We start from the raw sequence: 21,787 nt of genomic DNA, 5'->3' as shown, positions 1-21,787 counted from the left end.
ATATGATATATAATAAAAAAAAAAGAAATTTGTGAAGTATGTTAGAGAAAGGGGCAGGAACAAGTCTTGAAGAAGAAAATAAATTATATGAATGTAATAAAGAAAAAAGAAAGAATGATATTTAGATGAAAGTATTATTTGAAAGGGAGAAAACAAGTAGAGATGTAAAGAGAGAAACATGAATTTAATGAAGGATGAAAACTGTGAGTTAAAATATAAACAAGAGGAAATTATGGATATAATTGAAAGGTATACACAGAATATGTATGAGAAAAAAAAGGTGACAGAAGATGAAAAAGGAGTTAGTGGAAGACACGAAAAAAAAGAATCAAGAGGAAAGAATGAGAGGATTCTACACAGGAAGGTATAGAGGGATCCGCACAAGGTCCAGATGGATTAGGGTTTTTAGTTTTTATAAAGAAATGCCAGATGATGAAAAGGATGTCTTTCCTTGAAATACAGAATGAATGGATGGAGGCAGGTATAAAATAAGAAGAGATTTGAAAGTTGGTTAAAAAATTTCTATGGAAAAGGGGGAAACTGGAGACCAACTACATGGGGAAACACTGACTATAAAACATTTATGAGGATTATTCAGAAATAATAACTGGATGAAGGGGTGCCTGTGGTTAAAGGTAAAACAGGAAATGAAATGCTAATGATGGTTAAAGAAGTGGCTGAGTGTGTAGATATGGGGGAAGGAGCAGGAAAAGTAACAGTATGTGATAGTATGCATTATGGGGACATGTTGAACATTTTACAAGGTAGGAAAAAATACGGTACTGAGGGCAATTCATGAAAAGTCTTGTCTGCCTGTGATGGTGAATAGTAGGAAAAAAAAGATAGGACAAGGAAGAGGGGTAAGGCAAGGTTGTGCATTGAGCATGTGGCTATATGTGATGGAAATGAATGCAGTTATACAAACATGTAGATCAAGGTTAGAGAGCCTCTATATCATATCATGAACGTCCTATTTAGTGAACGCTTATTAGTCTTACACTTGTAAGCGAAAACACTAAATAGCAAACATTCGTTTAACCGAAATGTTTCACTGGGTTAAAAACCAGTCAGCCAACCCAGTGAATCGCAAAAAAACATTTTGCACAAATGAACGTTTGCTAGTTAGTGTTTTCGCTTACTAGTGTTCGACTAATAGGCATTCAGTAAATAGGACATTCGATGATATGATACAGACCTGTTGCATATAGTTTGCAGTCACCATAATGATAATGGACATCAGCTGGGTATAACAGCCCTGTGTTTCTTATGCTTCGTCAAACACTCTGCTTTTGCTGTGCTGATGGGGTCATAAGAAAGCCGAAATATGCATATCCGCAGCTAGTGGGGTTTGGCTTTATTGGCCTGAAATTGTCCATTAAAATGATGAAACAAGTCATGGGCATTCAGAATTGCCAATTAGCTGAAACACCTGGTGTTCATAAGGGTCAGTTGCATATATCCCATGGGCCTTTGATTCAAGAGGTCTGAGAGGTCACTCATTGGAAGTTCCAGCTTGGCTGGGGTTTTCATTTAATTTTTAGATTGGTGTTTCTGTGTGACCTTCTCACTCATTGTTTTAGTTTGTTTTTTGTGATATTTTGCAGTCACCCTAATGATAATGGACATCACCTGGGTATAACATCCTTGTGTTTCTTATGCTTAGTTAAACACTCTGCTTGTGCTGTGCTGATGAGGTCACAATAAGGCCAAAATATGCATATTCACAGCTAGTGGGGTTTGGCTTTATTGGCTTGAAATTCTCCATTAAAATGACAAAACTAGTCATGGGCATTCAGAATTGCCAATTAGCTGAAACACCTGGTGTTAAGGGTCATTTGCATATATCCCATGGGCCTCTGATTCAAGAGGTCTCAGAGGTCACTCATTGGAAGTTCCAGCTTGGCTGGAGTTTTAATTTAATTTTCTGAGTAAAAGAATTTTACAGTGAGTATTGCTAATGAATATGCACATTTGTTTGCTGAATTTATCTCAAACACCCCTTATCTGATAAAAACTCCAGCTAGGATTTGTGAACAATCTGGATTTGACCACTGTCCCTGCGAACGGGCTCTCTCTCAGTCCCCCACTTGCTGAATCCTTGGCCATTGGCCGCATCTGCAGTGGAGAAACCAGTCACAAGGACTCAAGGGCTTTAGAAAGAAGACAGGTTGCTGTAGGTGTCTAGCTACATTTCCCTCTTAGCCTGCTACTGTAGAAAGTACCTGGCCTAAAGCAGAAATAACTGGCTCTACCCACACAGCTAGGGATGGCAGCTGCACCCCCACCCCCATCTGCTGTAAATACATTCCCCAGTTAACTTTTTTCTTTTTAGTTATCAGTAAACCAAGATAAAGCTCTAGGTGAAAAAAGGTAACCCAGTAAATACACTGGAACTGCCCACTTGTAAAATAGAGGCAAAAAGCTACTTAAACTGCCACTTTTTGTCTGCTTCAAACTTGGTATCTACCCACAAAGGACACACCTGAAATCAGGTCTACAAATTGTTTTTTCCCTACTAGATTCTAATAACTCCTAACAATTTGGCTATTTAGACACTTACCCTGCAATCTTTAGCCTGGGGGGGGGGGGTTCTAGCCCGCTCCGTTTGCTACGCCCCCAGTACCTCTACATTTATTCTTAGCCTTAACCCCACCCCTAATTGCCAGCAATTAGGCTACACCACTACTCACCCCCTCCCCCTACATCCAACACAATCATGCGACTACCTAATATAATAACAATCCTAGCCTGCGTAGTTATAGCTCACATTACATCCTACCAAGGCTCCACAGTCACATGCCCCAACAACTTCCTGTGTACTCTCTCAACACCCTCCCTCAAACATTTACACTATAACTACACAACCCCTGCCACCAAAACCATCATCCCAATACACACACTTCATTACCGAACACCTAACACACTCAAAAATAAAATATCCCTAAGATACCATAAGCAATTTACTATGTATATAAAACATATCCTAAACACCCTCTATAAACTAGCACTCGCTGGAGACATCCATCCAAACCCTGGTCCTCCCAAATCCAACCCAACCACAAACCCTAGTCCAAGCAACCCCCCCCCCCCCACAACTCAACTCCTAGTCAACAAGAAAACAACAGACCTACTTATAATGTCCCTAAATATCAGAAGCATATGCAATAAAATCCAAGAACTACACGCCAGCATAAGCATATATTCCCCAGATATTCTCTTCCTAACAGAAACCTGGCTCAAACCTCACATCAAGAGTGAGGAAATAATTCCACCTGAATACAACATCCTTCGCATAGACAGATTGTCCAAAAAAGGAAGTGGTGTAGCATTGATATTTAAACACCACCTTGATATTCAACTCCTGAACTCATCTGCCCCTCACCACAACAATGAAGAAATCCTTTATGCCAATCTCAAACTAAACCCAAACAAAACAATCAATATCATAGGATGCTATTTCCCACCAGGGTAAAATATCACACCCCTAGAAAATCTCCTGAGCTGGGCTACTCTATCTCTACCCCAGGAAACCATCACTCTCGGTGACCTTAACATCAACTGGCTATCCTGTAATAACAATCTCCCAACCATTCACCTTAATCTCCATGGGTTCACTCAACTCATTCACTCCCCTATCCGAATCAACAAAAACCCTAAAAATCATACCTTACTTGACTGGATCCTAGTCAACAAAGCCCCTCACTCTTATCTAGCAGGCTGCTTACCTGACAGTCTTAGCGACCACTCCCCCATTTTCCTAATTCGGCACCACACAAACAGTCTGAAGCCCATTATCCACAGGCAAATAAGGAACAAGTCCAACTTCAACCCCAACTCCTTCATCTCCTGCCTGCAAAAAATTAACTGGTCACCACTAAAATACCTCAACCTAGATGAGGCTGTCCACTTCTTCAACACTACCTTCCTCTCCACCGTAAACACCCATGCTCCTGTAAGAAATGCCAAAGTCAAATCCAGGCATGCCCCATGGTTACAAAAGACCACCAGAACCCTAATAAAATCCAGAAATAAGACCTGGGAGCACTGGTGACTAACAAAAAATAACTCAGATAGGCAATCATTCCTTGAACTGCGGAATAAAGTGAAAAAGCATATAAAATTAGACAAATCCCTGTACTATAAATCCACCCTAAACTCTACCAACCACAACCTTAAGCAATTCTGGTCCACTATTAACAATATCCTCCACCCAGGGAAGGTTGATACCCCCAAGCCGTCCATTCCCCCCTCCTCCAGCAGTATTGCTGAATCCTTCAACAAACACTTCACTGAAACTATAACATCTCTAAACAAACAACACTTCCCTGCAACAGCCCCCTCAACTCCTAACCCTAAACCCCCCACTCCTCTTTTCTTCTTCACCTCAGTACCTACCTCCAACACAAAAAGACTATAAACCCACCAAACTCACAGCTGACAACCTCCCCTCTGAATACTTGAAAATTGCATCTGATACACTAGCCTACCCTATTTCAATTCTAATCAACCATTCCATAACAGAAGGCTATGTTCCCTCAATATGGGAAATATCCTACATCATTCCCCTCCACAAAGGCACTCCCTCCACTGACTTCTCCAATTACTGCCCCATTGCCATCCTCTCCCATCTCTCCAAGATACTTGAAAAATGTATCAACACCCAGGTCTCCAACTACCTCCTAGCTAATAATCTCCTCTCCAAAACCCAACATGGTTTCAGGCCATATCACAGCACTACCTCCGCTCTGCTCTCCTTCACCAACACTATACTTCATCACAAAAACAATGGCCTCTTCTCTACTGCCGTATTTCTAGATCTCTCAAAGGCCTTTGACATGGTATCTCATGAGCTACTACTCTCTACTCTCACCAACCTCTCCTTCTCACAACCAGCCAGAAACTGGTTCCACAGGTATCTAACACGGACGCCAGCAATCAGTAATCTGGGACAAAAACACATCACCTCACCTCCCAATTACTCTTGGAGTTCCCCAAGAGTCTATCCTTGGCCCTCTGCTATTCTCACTTTTCACTAACAACCTACATGCTGCCACCACACAAGCATCTCTCATACAGTACGCAGATGACTCTACTCTCATCTACTCTGCCCCCACTCTACCAAAACTACAACAAATCACACAGGAATCATTCTCTTCTGGAGAAAGCTGGCTATCCAAAGCTCTGCTCCTACTCAACCCAAGTAAGACAAAACTTCTCCTGTTCCAACCTTCCAAAGCCACCCAAAACACCTCCCAAGTCAACATTCTTGCCAAAGACAATACCATTGTCTCTCCATCAGAACACACAAAAGTACTTGGTGTGGAAACAGACAACAACATTAGATTTGATACCCACATATCTCTCAGCATAAAAAAGTTCAGAAGAAACTTGGTGCATTATATCGAAGCCACCAATTCCTAACCAAGGCAACTAGAATCTCCATAGCCAATTCCCAGCTAATCTCCACCCTACTCTATGCATCCCCAATACTTACCAACCTTAGACAGACAGACCTACACAAGCTGGATGCTTGTTACAACAAAATTGCTAAATTTGCCACTGAAACCTCCTACTGCAGCCATCATTGTATCTCCCTTAAAGAACTAAACTAGTTAGAACTCCCACAACTCCTTCACTTTAATCAACTCACCCTTGCTCATAAACGTATTAACCACCCCCTTAACATCCCTTCCCTTCAAACCCTTCTCCAACCCTATCACCCCACTAGGCCCCTAAGATCAAGCAACAAAAATCAACTCACTGTTATCAAACCCAAAAACTCAGCAGGAGAAGCCATATTTTGAGGTACCATATCTAAACTTTGGAACAATCTTCCACCCTCTATAACTACTCTACCTTCCAGCAGCCTTTTCAAGACTTTACTCAAATTCCACTTACATTTGCACAGGCTTTGTCCTTGTTCTAATCCAGACTAACACCACCACCCTTACCCTAGACAATTATACTACCGCCACTACTAACCACAGTCAGAAATAGCTAGTTGTCTTTACATACTTTAACATCTTGTCTGACAGCTTTGTTACTAATACTATAAATGACAAGAAACAATCTTAACTTGCAACATTTTCTGTATCTACTGTTGATAATCAATATCTTGTTACTGTATTAAAGCCAACAACCTATGTTGTTTACTATTGCTGCAACTTTGTATCTCAATCATGTACATGATGTGGAGCTTTTCTCCCTGGGCATCCGCTGAAAAAGGATCTGCATCCAGTCGGAAATTCACAGTAAACAAATGTAAATAAATAAATAAATAAATGAACAAACTGTTTGGATCCCAGTTTATATAGGTCTTTTTAGGCAGTGATAATCCTTCAGTAAAAAGTGGATGAATGACAAGCACAGGATATACACATTCTTAAGGTGAACAGATGCTAAAAAACATGAGCATCTAGATGTTACAGCACTGGTTTCCCAAGGAGCAACACTCAAATGGCTATTCATTCAAATCAGGTAGAAGGCTAGCATGCATGGTGGGTTCAGGGAGATTTTTTTTTGCTTTTCTCAGTAATCTGTACAGCATGCTTGTGACAAATGCTAACTGTTGAAGCTTGTGGAAATATATGTTTCCTGTACCTTGTCCTCAGTTGCACTGCTACACTTTGTTGTGCAGCAAAAGTCATCATTGCCTTCCTGAATGACTAACCGTCACCCCTTCCTACGGTTCAGCTCTTTTCTCTCACCTGTCCCATTTTAGCAGTTCTACTGCCTGAACCAACTAAGGGATATCAGTGGCCTACTGCATGCCACAGAGCTGTCCATTGTAAAAGTCATTTGGTTTAAAAAGTGTGAAGAAAGCAAGCAGCACACTGTTTTGGATCACTTTAGTATAGATCTGATCCACAAAGACATAATGCAATCTGATCCACAAAGACATAATGCATAACGCATTGATTAAGTCATACCATTAATTCCAATAGGTTTAGTGTCAAAGTAGTAATGTACTAATCTGGACACAACAAAGATTCAATGCAAATTTATTAACATGTGTAGTCATAACAAATTTGAGAAACAATAGTGGGAGGGGTGGATGAAGTTCAACATTTCTGAGATTTTTCATAGAAGATCAAGAATTATTAAATATTTTAGTCAACTAATAGACAAAGGGCTACACAGGGCCCGATACATTTACAAACACAAAGTGCATTCAGTCATTACAGAACCAGAAGGTGACAGTTTATAATGAAAATTACATGACCGACTCAGTCTGTCCATTTCATTGTTAACTACAAAAGTGCAATATTCCATTTAACTTGCAGTCTTGTTTTTTCTTCCCACAAGTATTACAATGATACTAATCTTTAATAGTGCTTCTACTATTTCTGCACCATTTCTGTACCTTTCATTGAACAACCATTATTCAGTCTATACCCCTTCTGATAAGACAAGGACATGACAAATGCAGAGTACACAAAATACTGCCTTTGCTTGTTGTTTATGTGCAGCAGTAACAGACTATTTTCTGCTGATTATACCACTTCCCGGGTGGCCTCCTGTTCCTTACTCCTCTTTACTGCTTTCTCATACTGTGGTGCAGCAGTTAGCATTGCTGCCTCACAGCAAGAGGTTCTCCGGTTCGATCCTCGGCTGGGGTACCTTCTGTGTGGAGTCTGCATGTCCTCCCTGTGGTCGTCTGGGTTTTTTCCCACATCCCAAAGACATGCTGTAGGTGGATTGGACATTCTAAATTGGCCCTAGGCATGAATGCGTGTGTGTGTGTGTGTGTGTGTGTGTGTGTGTGTGTGTGTGTGTGTGTGTGTGTGCGTGTGTGTGCCTTCTGTGGAATGTTGGGCGCCGGGCTGGCAACACAACACCGTAAAACTCCACTGCCAATCATGAGCGGACAAGGTGATCTGCTGTGGCAACCCCTGAATGGGAAAAGCCGAAAGAAGAAGACTGTTTACTTTTAAATCACCTTATATGGCAGTCTCCAAATTACAGCACTTCAACTGTGGATTCACAAAATAAACTACTCAACTTCATTGTGCTAACAACCACAAAAAGATAAACATAGAAGGATACAAGGATCTTTGATAGCATTGAATTATGTCCCCTGCTTCTTGCGGTTAATTGATCTTCACCTCTGTTAGATGTTGTATGTAATATACCACAACGGTGTAAGGATAAAAAATAACTATTAATTACCAACTATTAATTTTAAAAAGTACTACAGCTGTATCAGTGCAATACGTACGTTATTTTTCAAATAAAAGAACAAGGATCTTTTAAAAGGATTTCCTCATATAACCCTTTATCTAATATTGACTCGAATTTTGTTTAAAAAGTCTGCTTCACCTAAAAGAAACAGACACATTAAAAATCTTTAAAGTTAAACAAAGAATAGCTAGACATCCCCTAGCTATGCAACTGTTCAACTCCAGGCTAATTTCTGCACAGACTCAGCCTTGGAATAAATCAGCTTGTCTCAGGCTGTATCATCCCAATATGGCAAACATTAACTTTCCATCTTTTCTGTCCTTATGTATCAATGTTTTCTTTCTTACAAACTTCACACCTATGACAAGCTTGTTAGACTATGACTAGTTTAAAAGGAATTTCAACTATCTTCTGGCAAATAAAATTTGCCATAATTACCTTTACGTAGCTGAATTGCCACTTTTCTAAAAGCTGTTCTAAAAGCTTAATTAAAATCTTTTTAGTCTGGCAGTTGCTTTGAGGATTAAGGATCTATTAATGAGTTATTTCCTGAGTTCCAGAGATGCAAGGTTTGATTCCCTCAATTTCCATTGCCTATGTAACTGAGCAAGTTACTTAACCAGACACTGCTTCCGGGCTCAATGTGAAAAAGGTATAGAGAGATCACTACTCTAGCCTGGAAAACAAACAAAAATAAATAAATAAGCACATTTTAGGTATGTAACTGTTTTGTAACACTTCATGCAGCTTTTCTCCCTGAGACTCTGCTGACAAGGGGCATCTTGTCTAGTCAGACTATCCTGGTCAAAAAATACAAATAAAACAGCTGGCTCCATATGCTGCTCCTACAGCACAAAGAAAGAACAGTGAGACTCTTATAGGTTCATAGGAGATTACTAGGCTAACGGCTTAACAGCCCTTACAAAACTAACAAATATAACCCAATTTTACCCAATATTTGGCCTTAGGGGCAAGGGGATGATTTGTGCCGGTGCACTGAGTATCTTACAGATTGCCCCTGTCCATAAGGGACATAGGCACTACCCCAGGTGTGAATTTGAGATTCCCCATCCATTGATCCAAACTGCGTTTGAAGAGGGACAAGGAAGGGCTCTGCTTAATGTGAATAGGAAGCCTGTTCCAAAGAAGGGGCAATCTCTGAGACACATATCTGTCTCAACAGCTTGTATTGTTTGAGTCACTGACTTAAGTTTAGATCCCTAGACCGGGTGACCCTCCTGCTGTTTGACTTGTGGATTGGTAGCAGCTCCATCTGGGGTCAATTTGTGAGTGCATTGTACATCAGGCATAAGTCACCCCTTAAAAGTCAGTAGCAGACAAAGTAAAGGGATAGGGCTTTTAGTCTATTCACACAGGACAAGTTGTTAACAACTGCATTTTCTTTGTGAGGAACGTCTGAGGTCGCTCCAACTGCTAACTCAGTTGAATCTAGATGCCATACCTTTACTTGTAAGTTGTGCTATACAGAAGGAAGGTATTTCTTGGGGGAGAACTGAAATTGTCAGCCAGCAGCTTTGCTATATCTTCTGGCTGAGTACAGGTGATGTCATCTATATCTAACTCTGCACATTGTTGGGTGCTGCTCTTAAAACTATGGGTATAACTATGAATAAATCCAGAAAGTCGGCTGAGCTATAGCAAGAGAAGTATACTTAAATTATGTAAGAAATCCAGTAATATCTACTGAACTATACCTTGTGTATTAACTTACATTATACATGGTTAAATTATGCATGAAATCCAGAAAATCTCTTCAGCTATACCTAGGGTACTATGCTTAAGGTAGTTCTGAGGGGAATAACAACACTGTTGCCCATTACAGTAACTTCTCAAAACAATACCAAACGTTGTTAAAGGCTGCTTCCTAACTTTGTAAGTGAGATATGCTCATTAAGACACACAATTATCACTTTGCTTTAGATCCAGTCATCAATATTTTCCTCTCTTTTGGAGTTGTGCAAAGTCTTGATTACCACACAGTGTGTACTAATCTATATAAAAGCATTACCTTTCCAATGGACGGTGAGTCAGTTAAATTAGATGACGACTCCGCAGGAGAAGAGAGAGGAAAGAAATGGTTATTCACATCATGGGGGAACATAGCAATTTCATTCTGACGGTACACTCGTTGATTTCGAAGTTTAGATACCCATTCATCAAAGAGTTCCTGGGACTTTATCTAGGGGAAACATTTAAAAATTAACAAAAATTAAAAGTAATTTTAATTCTACTAAATTGCTTTCTTTATAAAGGAATAATAGAAGCTAATTTAATGAACATAATGGTACACTTCAGTCATGATATCAGCAAATACATTTTAGCTGATTTTATCAATGCTGGGCATGTATTTATAGCTAAATAGTTCTACAAACTTTGGCATACAATTTTCACCTAATTTCTGCTTAATGTGTTCTTCTCTATCTAGACCAGTTCAAATTCTCAGTTTAGAAATGTTATTTTGAATCAGAGGGTATGCACTTGTATCTAGGCCAGTCCAGAACTCGTACTAGGCTTAAAAATATCCCCTGGTTTTAGCATGCTGTGCACTAAGAAGCATTGACTTAATATCCTGAATGTTTTTATTTTCCCTTAATACCAAGCATGAGGAGCCCACATATCGAAATGTAAACATTAAGAGCCAGATGGAAAAAAAACACTGTTGTAACTTATGTGATATGTTTGCTTTTAAGGAAATCTTTGAAAGTATTAGAATGAATCACAATTTAGTATCACATCATATTAGATTACAGCTCTGGCACACACATTTCCTATAACAGCTTTTTATAGTGGAAAAAAAAACATTCTAAACATTTTAGATTGTGCACTAAAGCTGATTATACAATAAAAGCTCATTACTAGTCAAAAATGTGCATGCTGATTGGACAGCCCAACCAGGGTGCTCACTATAAATCGACCATATACGAACTGGAAAAAGTTTGGCCACTGAAATAACACCGAGCGGCCAGATTTTCGGGTCTATATTAAGAAATCAAAATGGCGAAATATCGACCCCAAAATACCAAACTACAAGTTACGTAAACTGCCAGATCACCAAGTTTTTTCCTAGGGACAAAAATCGGTAGGCCAACCAGACATGACACACCACTTCAAACCTCCCCTAACTAAGTATACCAACTCCAAGATTGCACCACAGTGGGGAAAAGGGCAAGTCATGGCAATGGTCAACCAATTTTTTTCCTATTTAAAAATTCTTTGATCTAGCTGTTCGCGTAATTTGTAGTTCAATATTTTGGAGTTGAAATGGCTGTCGATGTTTTGCCATTTCGATTTTGTAATACAGACCCAGATTTTCTATTGGTATCTGCTGAAAGACAAAGCAAAATATAACAAAAATCATTTACGTTCTGAAAAACTAAACAAGCAGAACCCTACCTGATTTTCCTCATATTTTTACACTTCCATAAAAATTGTTTTATGTTGTTTTTAAACTGGTAAAAAAAAAAACAGCAATGGAGATTTTTTCTCTGTCACTTTTCCTGTGCTGCACTGATGTAATGTGCAAGGGTGGAAAAGCAAGTCCCATATGCATATGCAGTACATCAGTCTTGGGAACAGAATGGAGTAGAAGACTGAAATGCCCTTACATAAATACATTATTTAAGAAAGGTAAGCAATTTTTTACATGTATATTAGCAATAGTAGACTTTTGTTTGTGGGTATATCAGAATTTAGCCATGGCTGGCTTTGTTAAATCACCTGTGCTTTGCCTGCGTGATCAGGCCACACCATCTATGGATAAATACTGACATACCCGCGCACAGAACTAATAGCAAAATCATTGTATTGTTGCTTTTGAATCCAATGTCATCAAACCAGCCATCCCATTCATAAAGAAATATTTTAGTCAAAATTATAATTAACTTTCCACTTACTCGCTACTTAGACAAACAGTAACAGTTCCAAAAAACAACATGGCCTCTCATTCTGAAGTCTCTCATCTCATCTTACTTCTGACCATTTACCAAAATTTCTTTGACATGTCATATTTGCAACTCATAGTCAATGTTAACAACTATTGTTCAATAAACAATAATCTTTGGGTCCCCACATCACAGAACAAGGTAAAGAAGTTAAACACTAAACAAAACCAATAACACTCAAAAATGTTAATAGGCAAATAATACAATCAATAAACAAAAACAGAACTAATCTGTAACAGAGCAACAGTCCTCCCAGTAGAAAGAAAATAATAAGTAAAACTTCAAGTACACCATTAAGGAGCTCATTACCAGTTATGGTCTTTAGGTCACTACCATCTTGAATGTTAACCACAAGACCATCTTCCATTACAGTATGAAATTTAGAAACTACACCCACTGCATTACTCTCACTGTGATTCTGAACTTATTTCTACTATCCTCATAAATCCAGCTCTAATTTCACACCCTAATTTAGCTAGGTATTCTCCTCAGTAGTAACCATGACAGCGAACCCTCGGGCGATAATACACTAAAAACAAAGAATGCCTCTTGGTGGACGTACTGCCAAAATTAAGCCCAACTCAGTGAATAACCAAACAATTTATTTAGTTTATTGAGCGCTTTTATCCTTCTCACATAAGTACTTCAGAATACAATAACACACAATTCAATTACTTAATCTGTGAAATCACATGACCCCTTAATTAATAAAATACCATACAATATTACAATCACCAAAAAACAAAGTAAATAAAAAATATAAAACCCTAAAAATAGGACCTAAAAACCAATAATAAGCCAAAAAAAAAATCCCACTATTCCCAAAAAAGAATACATACTAAGAAAAACATTTCTATAAATAAATATTAAATATTAATTGAAATTAATTAAATAATTAAAAAGGAACAGGAATCAAAAGCCCAGAGGGACCAATCCACTTAACCCTACATATCTTAAAAAGGGGGGGGGGGGAACTAAGTGGCTCAATATTTCTAACCTAATACATATTAAAGGCCCGACATTTCAGGAGGGGCATCAAGTTAGTACTTTCATTAAGACCTGGGGGGACAGTAGAATTCAATCTAAGTTGCCAATAAAATTCCCTCATTGCTAATATATCTTCCCAATACCCCCAGATGGGTCCTTCTGAATCCTATCAATAATACCAAAGAGGAACCTATTACAATTGTAACAAACCATAGTATGTTTATACAGGGCATTAACCAAATTACCATGTTTAATGGCGTACAAGTTTTCATAAATAAGCTGTCATAAAGTTCTCTCCGTTTTACCAATATAAAAGTAATGGCAGCCCTGACATACAGCGATGTAAACCAATCCTCAATTTAATCATCCGGGAGGGGATCCCCCACAACTACTTCTTGTCCTAATAAAATATAGGCACAATAACTGCACCTACCACATTTATAGGTACCTCTTTGGTCACCCCCTACCAGATACAGGATGTTCCAATAAATATTTCAAATTAGCATTGGTCTTAAACGTGAAACATGGTTTGTCACCCAAATTCTGTATTAATTCCAAATTTGTTTGAAATAAAACCCAATTCCTAGTTAAAATTGTTTTAACTTCCTTACTAAATCCCCCATATTGTAAAACCATAGAATGTACAAAACTTTAATCAGTATTAAGGTTCCTAATGGGAAAACCACTGTATCACTCCCTAATATTGGCTTGAAATGAGAACCCCACCCTTCAAAAACTTGTTTACCACATTTGACAATAATTTCAAAGGGGTATTCCTTTTCCTCAAACATTTTAAATAAGGTATCCAACTCATTCTTAAAGTCCTGCTTAGTAGAACACATATGGGCTGTTCTAATCATTTGGCCTCTCACTAAATTCCTCAATGTGTGAAGGGTGGTTGCTCCAAAAATCAAGGAAAGTGTTCGAGTATGTAAGCTTCCTAAATAATTTAGACCCAAAACACTCGTTAGGAAAATCCTTAAAAACTGTGTAACATCTAAATAGTCAATGCTACCATCGAAAGTCTTGTATGCAAACTTAAAATAAGAACAAATCCCATTCATGTGATCCACAAAAGATTCCACATTCCTTTTGCCATCCTTCCACAAAATAAATACATCATGCAGATATCGTAGGTATAAAGACCAGAATTCACTATATTCTGAATTAAAAATATATTTTTCTCCCAGAAAAACAGTACTAAATTTGTGTATATGCGTGCACAACTTGCATCCATTGCTACACCCTTGACCTGTTTAAAAAATTCCCCACCAAACATAAAATAATTATTATCTAAAATATACTCCATGAGTAACATAAAATTAATAATATCATTATTCAAAGTTGAAAGTTCATGCAAAGCATTGTAAAATTATTCTAACCCTTCTTTGTTTGGAATAGATATAAATAAATCAATTACATCAATAGTGATGAAGATACATATAGCTGAATAGTATTCATTTTTAACTTTCCTAAGAAAGTCCCATGAGTCCTTAAGTATGTAATTGATAGGTTCTAAAATACCCTTAAGGATCCTGTCTATAAAAAGCCCTAAGGTGTAGCTAGAGCTATTATGAGACGCTACTATTAACCTGAAGGATGGGGTATCAATATTTTATGGATTTTGGGTATTCTGAATACATTGGGGATAATAAGGTATTTATTTTTGAGAAAATTGAAAAGCAATTCATTAATAACCCCCTGAAATAAAGCATCTTCTAATAGCCAGATTTTCCTCTTAGCTATATTAATTTCATTTAGTGACGCCACAACATAAGTGTCTGTGTTGTGTAGCATATCCCCTATCACATTAATATAATCCATATTGTCCATGATGACCATCCCACCCCCTTTATCTGGTTTCATAACTCTGATGTTATGGTTCATACATAACTCATGGAGTAAATGTATTTCTTTGTTATTTAAATAAAAAAACTGTCGTTGATAAGTGTAAAAGGCTTTATATATTTCTTGCACACAAATGTTCTCATAATTAGCAATTAAAGGGTGCAGTGGTAGATTAAATGTATTTTTCCTTTGGCAGTACATCCACCCTGAGGCTTTCTTTGTGTCAGTAGTAACCACACTACTCATCCCCAAATCAGCTAGGAGCAGGTTAGATCTACATTATCCAAACTCAAAAGCACTGCCTCCATTGGACCCTATAATAGCCCCAGCTGATTGCCAATCATCAGTTAGAGAGCAGTCCACATTTTTTTTGTTAGAAATGGACCTTAATGGCTTCATATTTCTGTTCTTCCCATTGTCTGCCCTGGGAGTGGTAGAATGAACTACAAGAAGGGTCTCAGTATGTACAGACCAGACCCAACAGCTATGTTTGCAGTCACCCACCCCGTAATTAGATTTGAATATGCTATGCATTTCTGAACCCCTTCTTTTTTACTTCATAATCTCATGCAGACTTTCAAAGCAGTCATCCGACAGAATGAACGATTATTCATGCTCACTGTAGACTGACCATAAAGTCACAGTTTCCTTTTTTTTTTTTTTTTTTTTTTTTTTTTTAAGAAATGTGATTTTCTGGATCTTTTTCCAGTAATCAATCTGTACATTAATATGTTTTCTCAGATACTTTGTAAACTAGTAAACTATACCAGTTAAAAACAAAGTTTACAGTTGCACTTGTGGTATACATTGCAACACTTTGCAATTTAAGTGACATAATATATTTTACACCGTATCTGACAAAAATTATGTGGGAAATTTCTTAATAAAAATCATTGCATACTTTTTGTTAAGTACCCACCTGTATAATTCTACCAAGTCTCTTGCTGACATCACTCAAGGGCCTGCATGGGATGCATCCATAGATGCAGCCCTTACATGCTGTGCTGTGTCCATTAAAGTCTACGGATGCACCCGCACCTGCACATACTCCGTCTGATGACATCACTGAGGGCAAAGTGCAATTAACTTTTTGGTGACATCATGGATGGGGAAAAACTTTACAAAGGATTTTATTTTAAGTATCATGCCTTACAACAGGCATGAATTGCAGGGAAATGTATCATAGCACTGGGGGTACCACATGCAGAGGTGTATAAGTTGTGTACGAGTGTAACTCTACATCAAAAGTGGTTAAATCTGTCAAAACATTTTAACTTCAATATTGTAAAGCTTGCAGTATATATAAAGGCTACAGTCTTTAAATTCCTTAATAAATATTCTGAAGGATCAGAAAAGTTTTGCAAACTAACATACAGAATTCTAAATAAATGCTTAGAATTTTCCATTCGTATAAATTATCTAAGATAATGGCTGCAACAGTTTAACTGCATATTTCATCTGGTTCATACATTTTGCTATCTCAGTACTTGAAAAGTTAATAACCTTTCAAATGAACTTGTATTACGGTGTACATTGTTCTAACATTCATTCTGCGTTCGAACAATGGTCATGGTTGGAAAAGGCCTAAGTATGACTACACTTTTAGGCAACAGAACATTGAAAGGGTGGTCGCCAAATTTAGGAACTCTAGACAACAAAAATAACTCTGTAGAGATTTTAGAAATATTCTGTAAATTTTATGAAAATTTGTGTAAGCAGAGAAATGTGGAATTCAAGAATGAGTCCAAATGGAAATATTTATAGAAGGCTTAATTATGCCAAGGCTAGGAGGCTTAAAACTAAGTTAAGATAGGAGGTGATGAGATAAAAACGGTGATATTTTGTCAATCTTCAGGAAAGTCTCCAGGAACAGATTGTGTTCCTGTTGAAGTCTGGAAATTAGGAGGGAAGAAAGTAATAAAAATCTGGAAGATTTTAACAGTATTTTAAAAGGAGGGGGAGCACCAACATCTTGGAAGAAAGCTGTGGTGGCTGTGTTACCTAAAGATGACAAAGATACTTCAGACCCAGATTCATATGACCCATTTCAATTTTAAGCCACACTTATACAGTGCTTCTGTCTAAATTAGTCAAAAGAATGGCAAAAGTATTACTGGAATTGATATTGTATCAGTGTTGTTTTGTGGAGGGGAGGCAAACATTTGACATTAATAGAACAATAATGATCCAGAGGGAAGCAGAATATAAGAAAATACTGTTGTTGCTGGTTGGTCTTTATGCAGAAAATTCATTTGACAGAGTAAGCTGGATTTAAGAGTATGACATTGGAAGCATTTGTATTCTCTGATACAATAACAAGGTTAATTAGAAGGATACATGAAAGATCTTAGGCAAGAATAAAAGTATCTTCTCAGATAAGCTGTGCTCAAACAGAGGAACCAGGCACAGGTGTCCTTTTTCCACTTTACTATTTGCTTTATATTTAGAGCCATTGCAAAGAAAATAAGGGACCCAGAAATACAAAGATATAATTGGTACAGTAATCAAGAAAAAATGGCTTTATTTGCAGATGATATTCTGTACGTGATAAATCCAGAAAGAGGACATCTCAGTGTTGTGGAACATTTTGAGACAGTTTCAGTCTTTTCGGGATATAAAATTAATGAAGATAAAACAAAGGCTATAGTTACAATGTACCCACACACAAATTGGTTCATCAATACCCATGTTTAAGGGGACATGATAAAATGCAGTACTTAGGAGTATGGATTAGAAAGGCTTCTGTTACGGCAGCTAAGGATATGTGAGAAGATACTAAAAAAAAGATACTACAAAAATTGAGAAACTGGAAACTCTTACTTATGAATATGGATATTATGATACAAGCAGTAAAAATAGTTTTAGTCCCTTTAGTCTTATATATGGGTCAGGCATACTTTCATAAACCCAGGGAGAAGTTGTGGACAATAATTAATACAGAACTGATGAAATTTATCTGGAAGGGAAAGAGGGCAAGAGTTAAATGGGATAAGTTGATCCTTCCAATAAAGCAAGGTGGTTTAGGTTTACCTGATTTGAAGCGATATTTTGGAGCTACACAGTTAAGGCTCATACACACAACATAAACAGAAGGTTATAATTCAAAGTGGAAAGATGATTAAGAAGCAAAGGGGAAGTTCAAGAAACAGAGACAGAGTGGGATTTGCATGAAGATTTTTAAGGAGAGTAATAACAACCATACATAATATTATATTCATAAAGTAGCTGAAAGTATTCTAAGAACTAAGCCAATACGAGAATACAGAAAGGATATTTTGCCAATAGGAATGACTGCAAGGAGGGGTACAGAAAGGAGGCAAGAGGGGGCTGGAACTTACTGGAGAAACCTGGCAAAGGAACCAAGATATTGGGAGCAAATAATTCAAGCAGGAAAGGTAAAGAAGTGTGATGAGGCCAATAAGATATTTACATTGCAGGCTAAAGATTGACTTCCCTACCAGGGCTTGATCTCAGAGTACAGGCAAAGACAAAGAGACAGGTGGATTTTAAGTGAAATACCTCCTCTGGTAGAGTTTTTAGGTGAATCCAGAAAAGAAGCAGCTGTTAAAAAGGGGTGACAGGGCATGATAACTATAAGAATCAATCAGAGGAGGTTAGAAAAGATTGGGAAAAGAGACTGAAAAAGTGATTTACAATAAAACAATGGGAAGACATATGTATGACTCCTAAGTATGCAACCAAGTCCAGAAGGTGCAGGATCCTTTCTGGGAAGTGTTTGCATGTGTGCTTTTATACCCCAAGCAGATTCCAAAGAATTATTTCTTAGATATATATATAGAATAGTTGTGTAAGAACTTACCATAACCATAGATGTTCTTCTCTTTCATGTTGCAGTATTCATAACAGTAGGGAGGTCACTTCTTGCAGCACTCGTGGACATCTGACCAGTATACCAAAGTCTTTGGATAAGGGGTATGGGCGACGTTGCATGTCAGAGCCATAAACATACATCGGCTATATATGTGATGTCTGCACGTACCTAACTCAGAACTGACAGCTGCATACAGCAGTATCCCTGGGAGGCTAGAAGAAAGCAGCTTTCTAGACCCATAAATACCACCAGTCCAGGAAGTATTCAAGCTATAGAACTATATGGCAGCTCTTATACCCTTTTAAGTTATACAAACCAACAAAAGAAAATCAACAAATAAAGAAGGGGGTAGGAGGGGGGGATTGAATACTGCAACATGGAAGAGAAGGACATCTATGTTTATGGTAAGTTCTCTGTCCTTCTATTCTCATGTTGCAGTATTCATAACAGTAGGGAGAGTACCAAAGCTTTATGTATTAGCCTGGGAGGTAGGTTGGAAGACAGAGTCAATGACACCCTGCAAAACTGACCTGGCAAACCCGGCCCTTGCTCTGGAAATCAAGTCTAACTTGCAATGTTTGGTGAAAGTATGTACAGAAGACCAGGTGGCTGCTTCCAGAGTGGAAGGGTAGTCAATACCCCTGACAAATGATGCCGAAGAGGCAGCTGCTCTGGTAGAATTGGATTTCACACTGGAGTTCAATTCCTTTTCATGAAAGGAATAACAAAATAAGATAGCCTTAGAAATCCATGAGGCAATGTTCTGTTTTGACACTGCCTTGCCCAGGGCTCTAGGGTGAAAGGAGACAAAAAGCTGGTCAGACTTTCTAGTGGATTTGGTCTTGTCCAGATAATACCTCAGTTGTCTATGAACATCCAGGGAATGCAAAGTCCTTTCTGAGGACTTCTGAAGCTGAGGGGAAAAAAAAACAGGTAAATTAATGGTCTGATTCAAGGACAGCTCATTAACCAGCTTAAGCATGAAGGAAGAATTGGTCCTGAGGGAGACCCTATCTCTATGGAAGATAAGGTATGGAGGAGTGGACATAAGGGCTTGGATTTCAGAGACCCTCCTGGCAGAAGTAAGGGCCACCAGTAAAACTGTTTTCCATGTACATAACTTAAGAGATGCTGAACGGGCTGGTTCAAAGGGAGGTAATGTGAGTTTTTCCAGCACAAAATTAAGGTCCCAGGATGGAGGAATAGGCTTACAAGGAGGTTTGATATGGAGGACACCTTTTATGAAGAGTTTTACTTCAAGTCTAGATGCCAAAAGGGGTATTAAAGGGAGACAAGTGGAGATGGCTGACAAATGCACTTTTACAGATGAATACGTCAGTCCTGAATGTAGCAGCTCACAAAAACAAGGAACGACCATAGGGACTGGAGCAAGTAATGGGTCCTGTTTGTTCTTGAGATACCACATGAAGATTCTTTGCCATTTAGATAAGTAATTTCTCCTGGTACTAGGTTTCCTGGCCTCCTGCAGGACACTGAGTATGTCCTCTGAATACAGGTGTCTAAAGGGGATCAAAACTCTATCACCCATAAGGTCAGTTTGAGATTGAGCACATGAGAGTGAATGGGGGATCCCCTGTCTTGTGTGAGTAGGTTGATTGGGTGAGGTAACCTGTGGTGACTCCCACTGGCTAACAGAAACAGTAGGGGAAACCAATGTTGTCTTGGCCAAAAGGGGGTCACCAGCAGGATTTTTGGCTTGTCCATCTGAATCTTCAGAAGGACTTTTTGAATTAGTGTGAAGTGGGGACGGCATAAAGAAACACCCCCTCCCCATGAAAAACAGAAGGTGTCCACCTTCCAAGCCTGTGGATGCGGAGTTTTCATGCAAAACAGGGGCATCTGTCTGTTCTGACAGGAGGCAAACAGATCTGCCTGTGGAATACCCAATGTGTGAATAAGATCCCAAAACACCTCCTGTGAAGTATCCATTTGTGAGAGGGTGCTAGGGTTCTGCTGAGGGTTTTTGCCATCATATTCTCTGCTGAGGGAATGTATACAGCTTGCAGTTGTATGTGAAGTTTCACCGCTAGGGACCAAATTTGAACTGCCAAGGTGCAGAGTGGATAAGACCTTGTCCCTCCCTGCATGTTGATGTACCACAGAGCAGTCATATTGTCTGTGATTACCTTCAAGGTGCCTGACTGCAGAATCTCTTGGAAGGCCTGCAGTGCCCTTTAGTGATGTGGTCCCTTTTTCTATGGGTGGACCACTCCCCCCTGAACTTTCTTCTGACTGTTGTTGCTGTCCAGGATGGCGTCCCAACCCAGATCTGATGCATCTGTGTAGGGGTGTTATATGGGAGGAGGGATCTGCAGGGGTACCCCTTGATCAAGGGTAATGTTTGAGATTCACCACAACTGCTCCTTTTTCAAACATGGGAGAAGAGGGAGTGTAACATCCAGAGGATGTGTGTGTTGGCTCCACAAATTCCTCAAGACCCACTGGAATTTCCTCATATGCAGCCTGGCCAAGGGAAGCATGGAAATCAAGGAGGCCATGTTGCCCAGGAAACTCAGAAATTCCCTGGCTGAGATGGCTGGGAGAGGAAGGAGAGATTCAAAGTACTGGGTGAGGGTTTCCACCTTTTGGCAGGGGACAAAGGCTGACATCATGTCTGTCCTTATCCTGCACCCCAAGAAGACAAGGTCTTGACTTGGTGGTATTTGTGATTTTCGCAAATTCACTGTGAAACCTAGGTCATCCACGATCCTGCACACCATGTCTAAGTGATGGGACAGGGAGTGATACTCCTGCTGCAGGATAAGCAGGTCATCTAGGTAGGGTACATTTTATGTATTTGTATGCTTTTTTAGATGTGATACTCTTGGTATAATTTATGCCCTTAAATGTCCATGTAACAAGTTCTATATTGGCCAGTCTAAAACGGCCTTTAAGGTTAGATTTTTAGAACATATGAGAGATATAGAGAATTTTAAACATACTAGTTCTGTGGCAG

At 38.8% G+C, this 21,787-nt stretch overlaps 1 protein-coding gene across 5 annotated transcripts in view; it reads right to left on the bottom strand.

The window, feature by feature from the left end:
- Positions 1 to 21,787, bottom strand: part of OSBPL3 (oxysterol binding protein like 3) — a 2,414,360-nt gene that overhangs the window by 889,079 nt on the left and 1,503,494 nt on the right. For all 5 annotated transcript variants that reach the window (XM_044066857.1, XM_044066855.1, XM_044066859.1 and 2 more), the window contains one exon: positions 10,211 to 10,381. In XM_044066857.1, coding sequence (XP_043922792.1) covers positions 10,211 to 10,381 — 171 coding nt within the window. The remainder of the gene's footprint in view (positions 1 to 10,210; positions 10,382 to 21,787) is intronic.

This window comes from Protopterus annectens, chromosome 3.part1 (assembly GCF_019279795.1).
Source record: "Protopterus annectens isolate FY-2018-M chromosome 3.part1, PAN1.0, whole genome shotgun sequence".
Classification (NCBI taxonomy): Eukaryota; Metazoa; Chordata; order Ceratodontiformes; family Protopteridae; genus Protopterus; species Protopterus annectens.
This window is presented reverse-complemented; position numbering and strand designations above follow the sequence as displayed.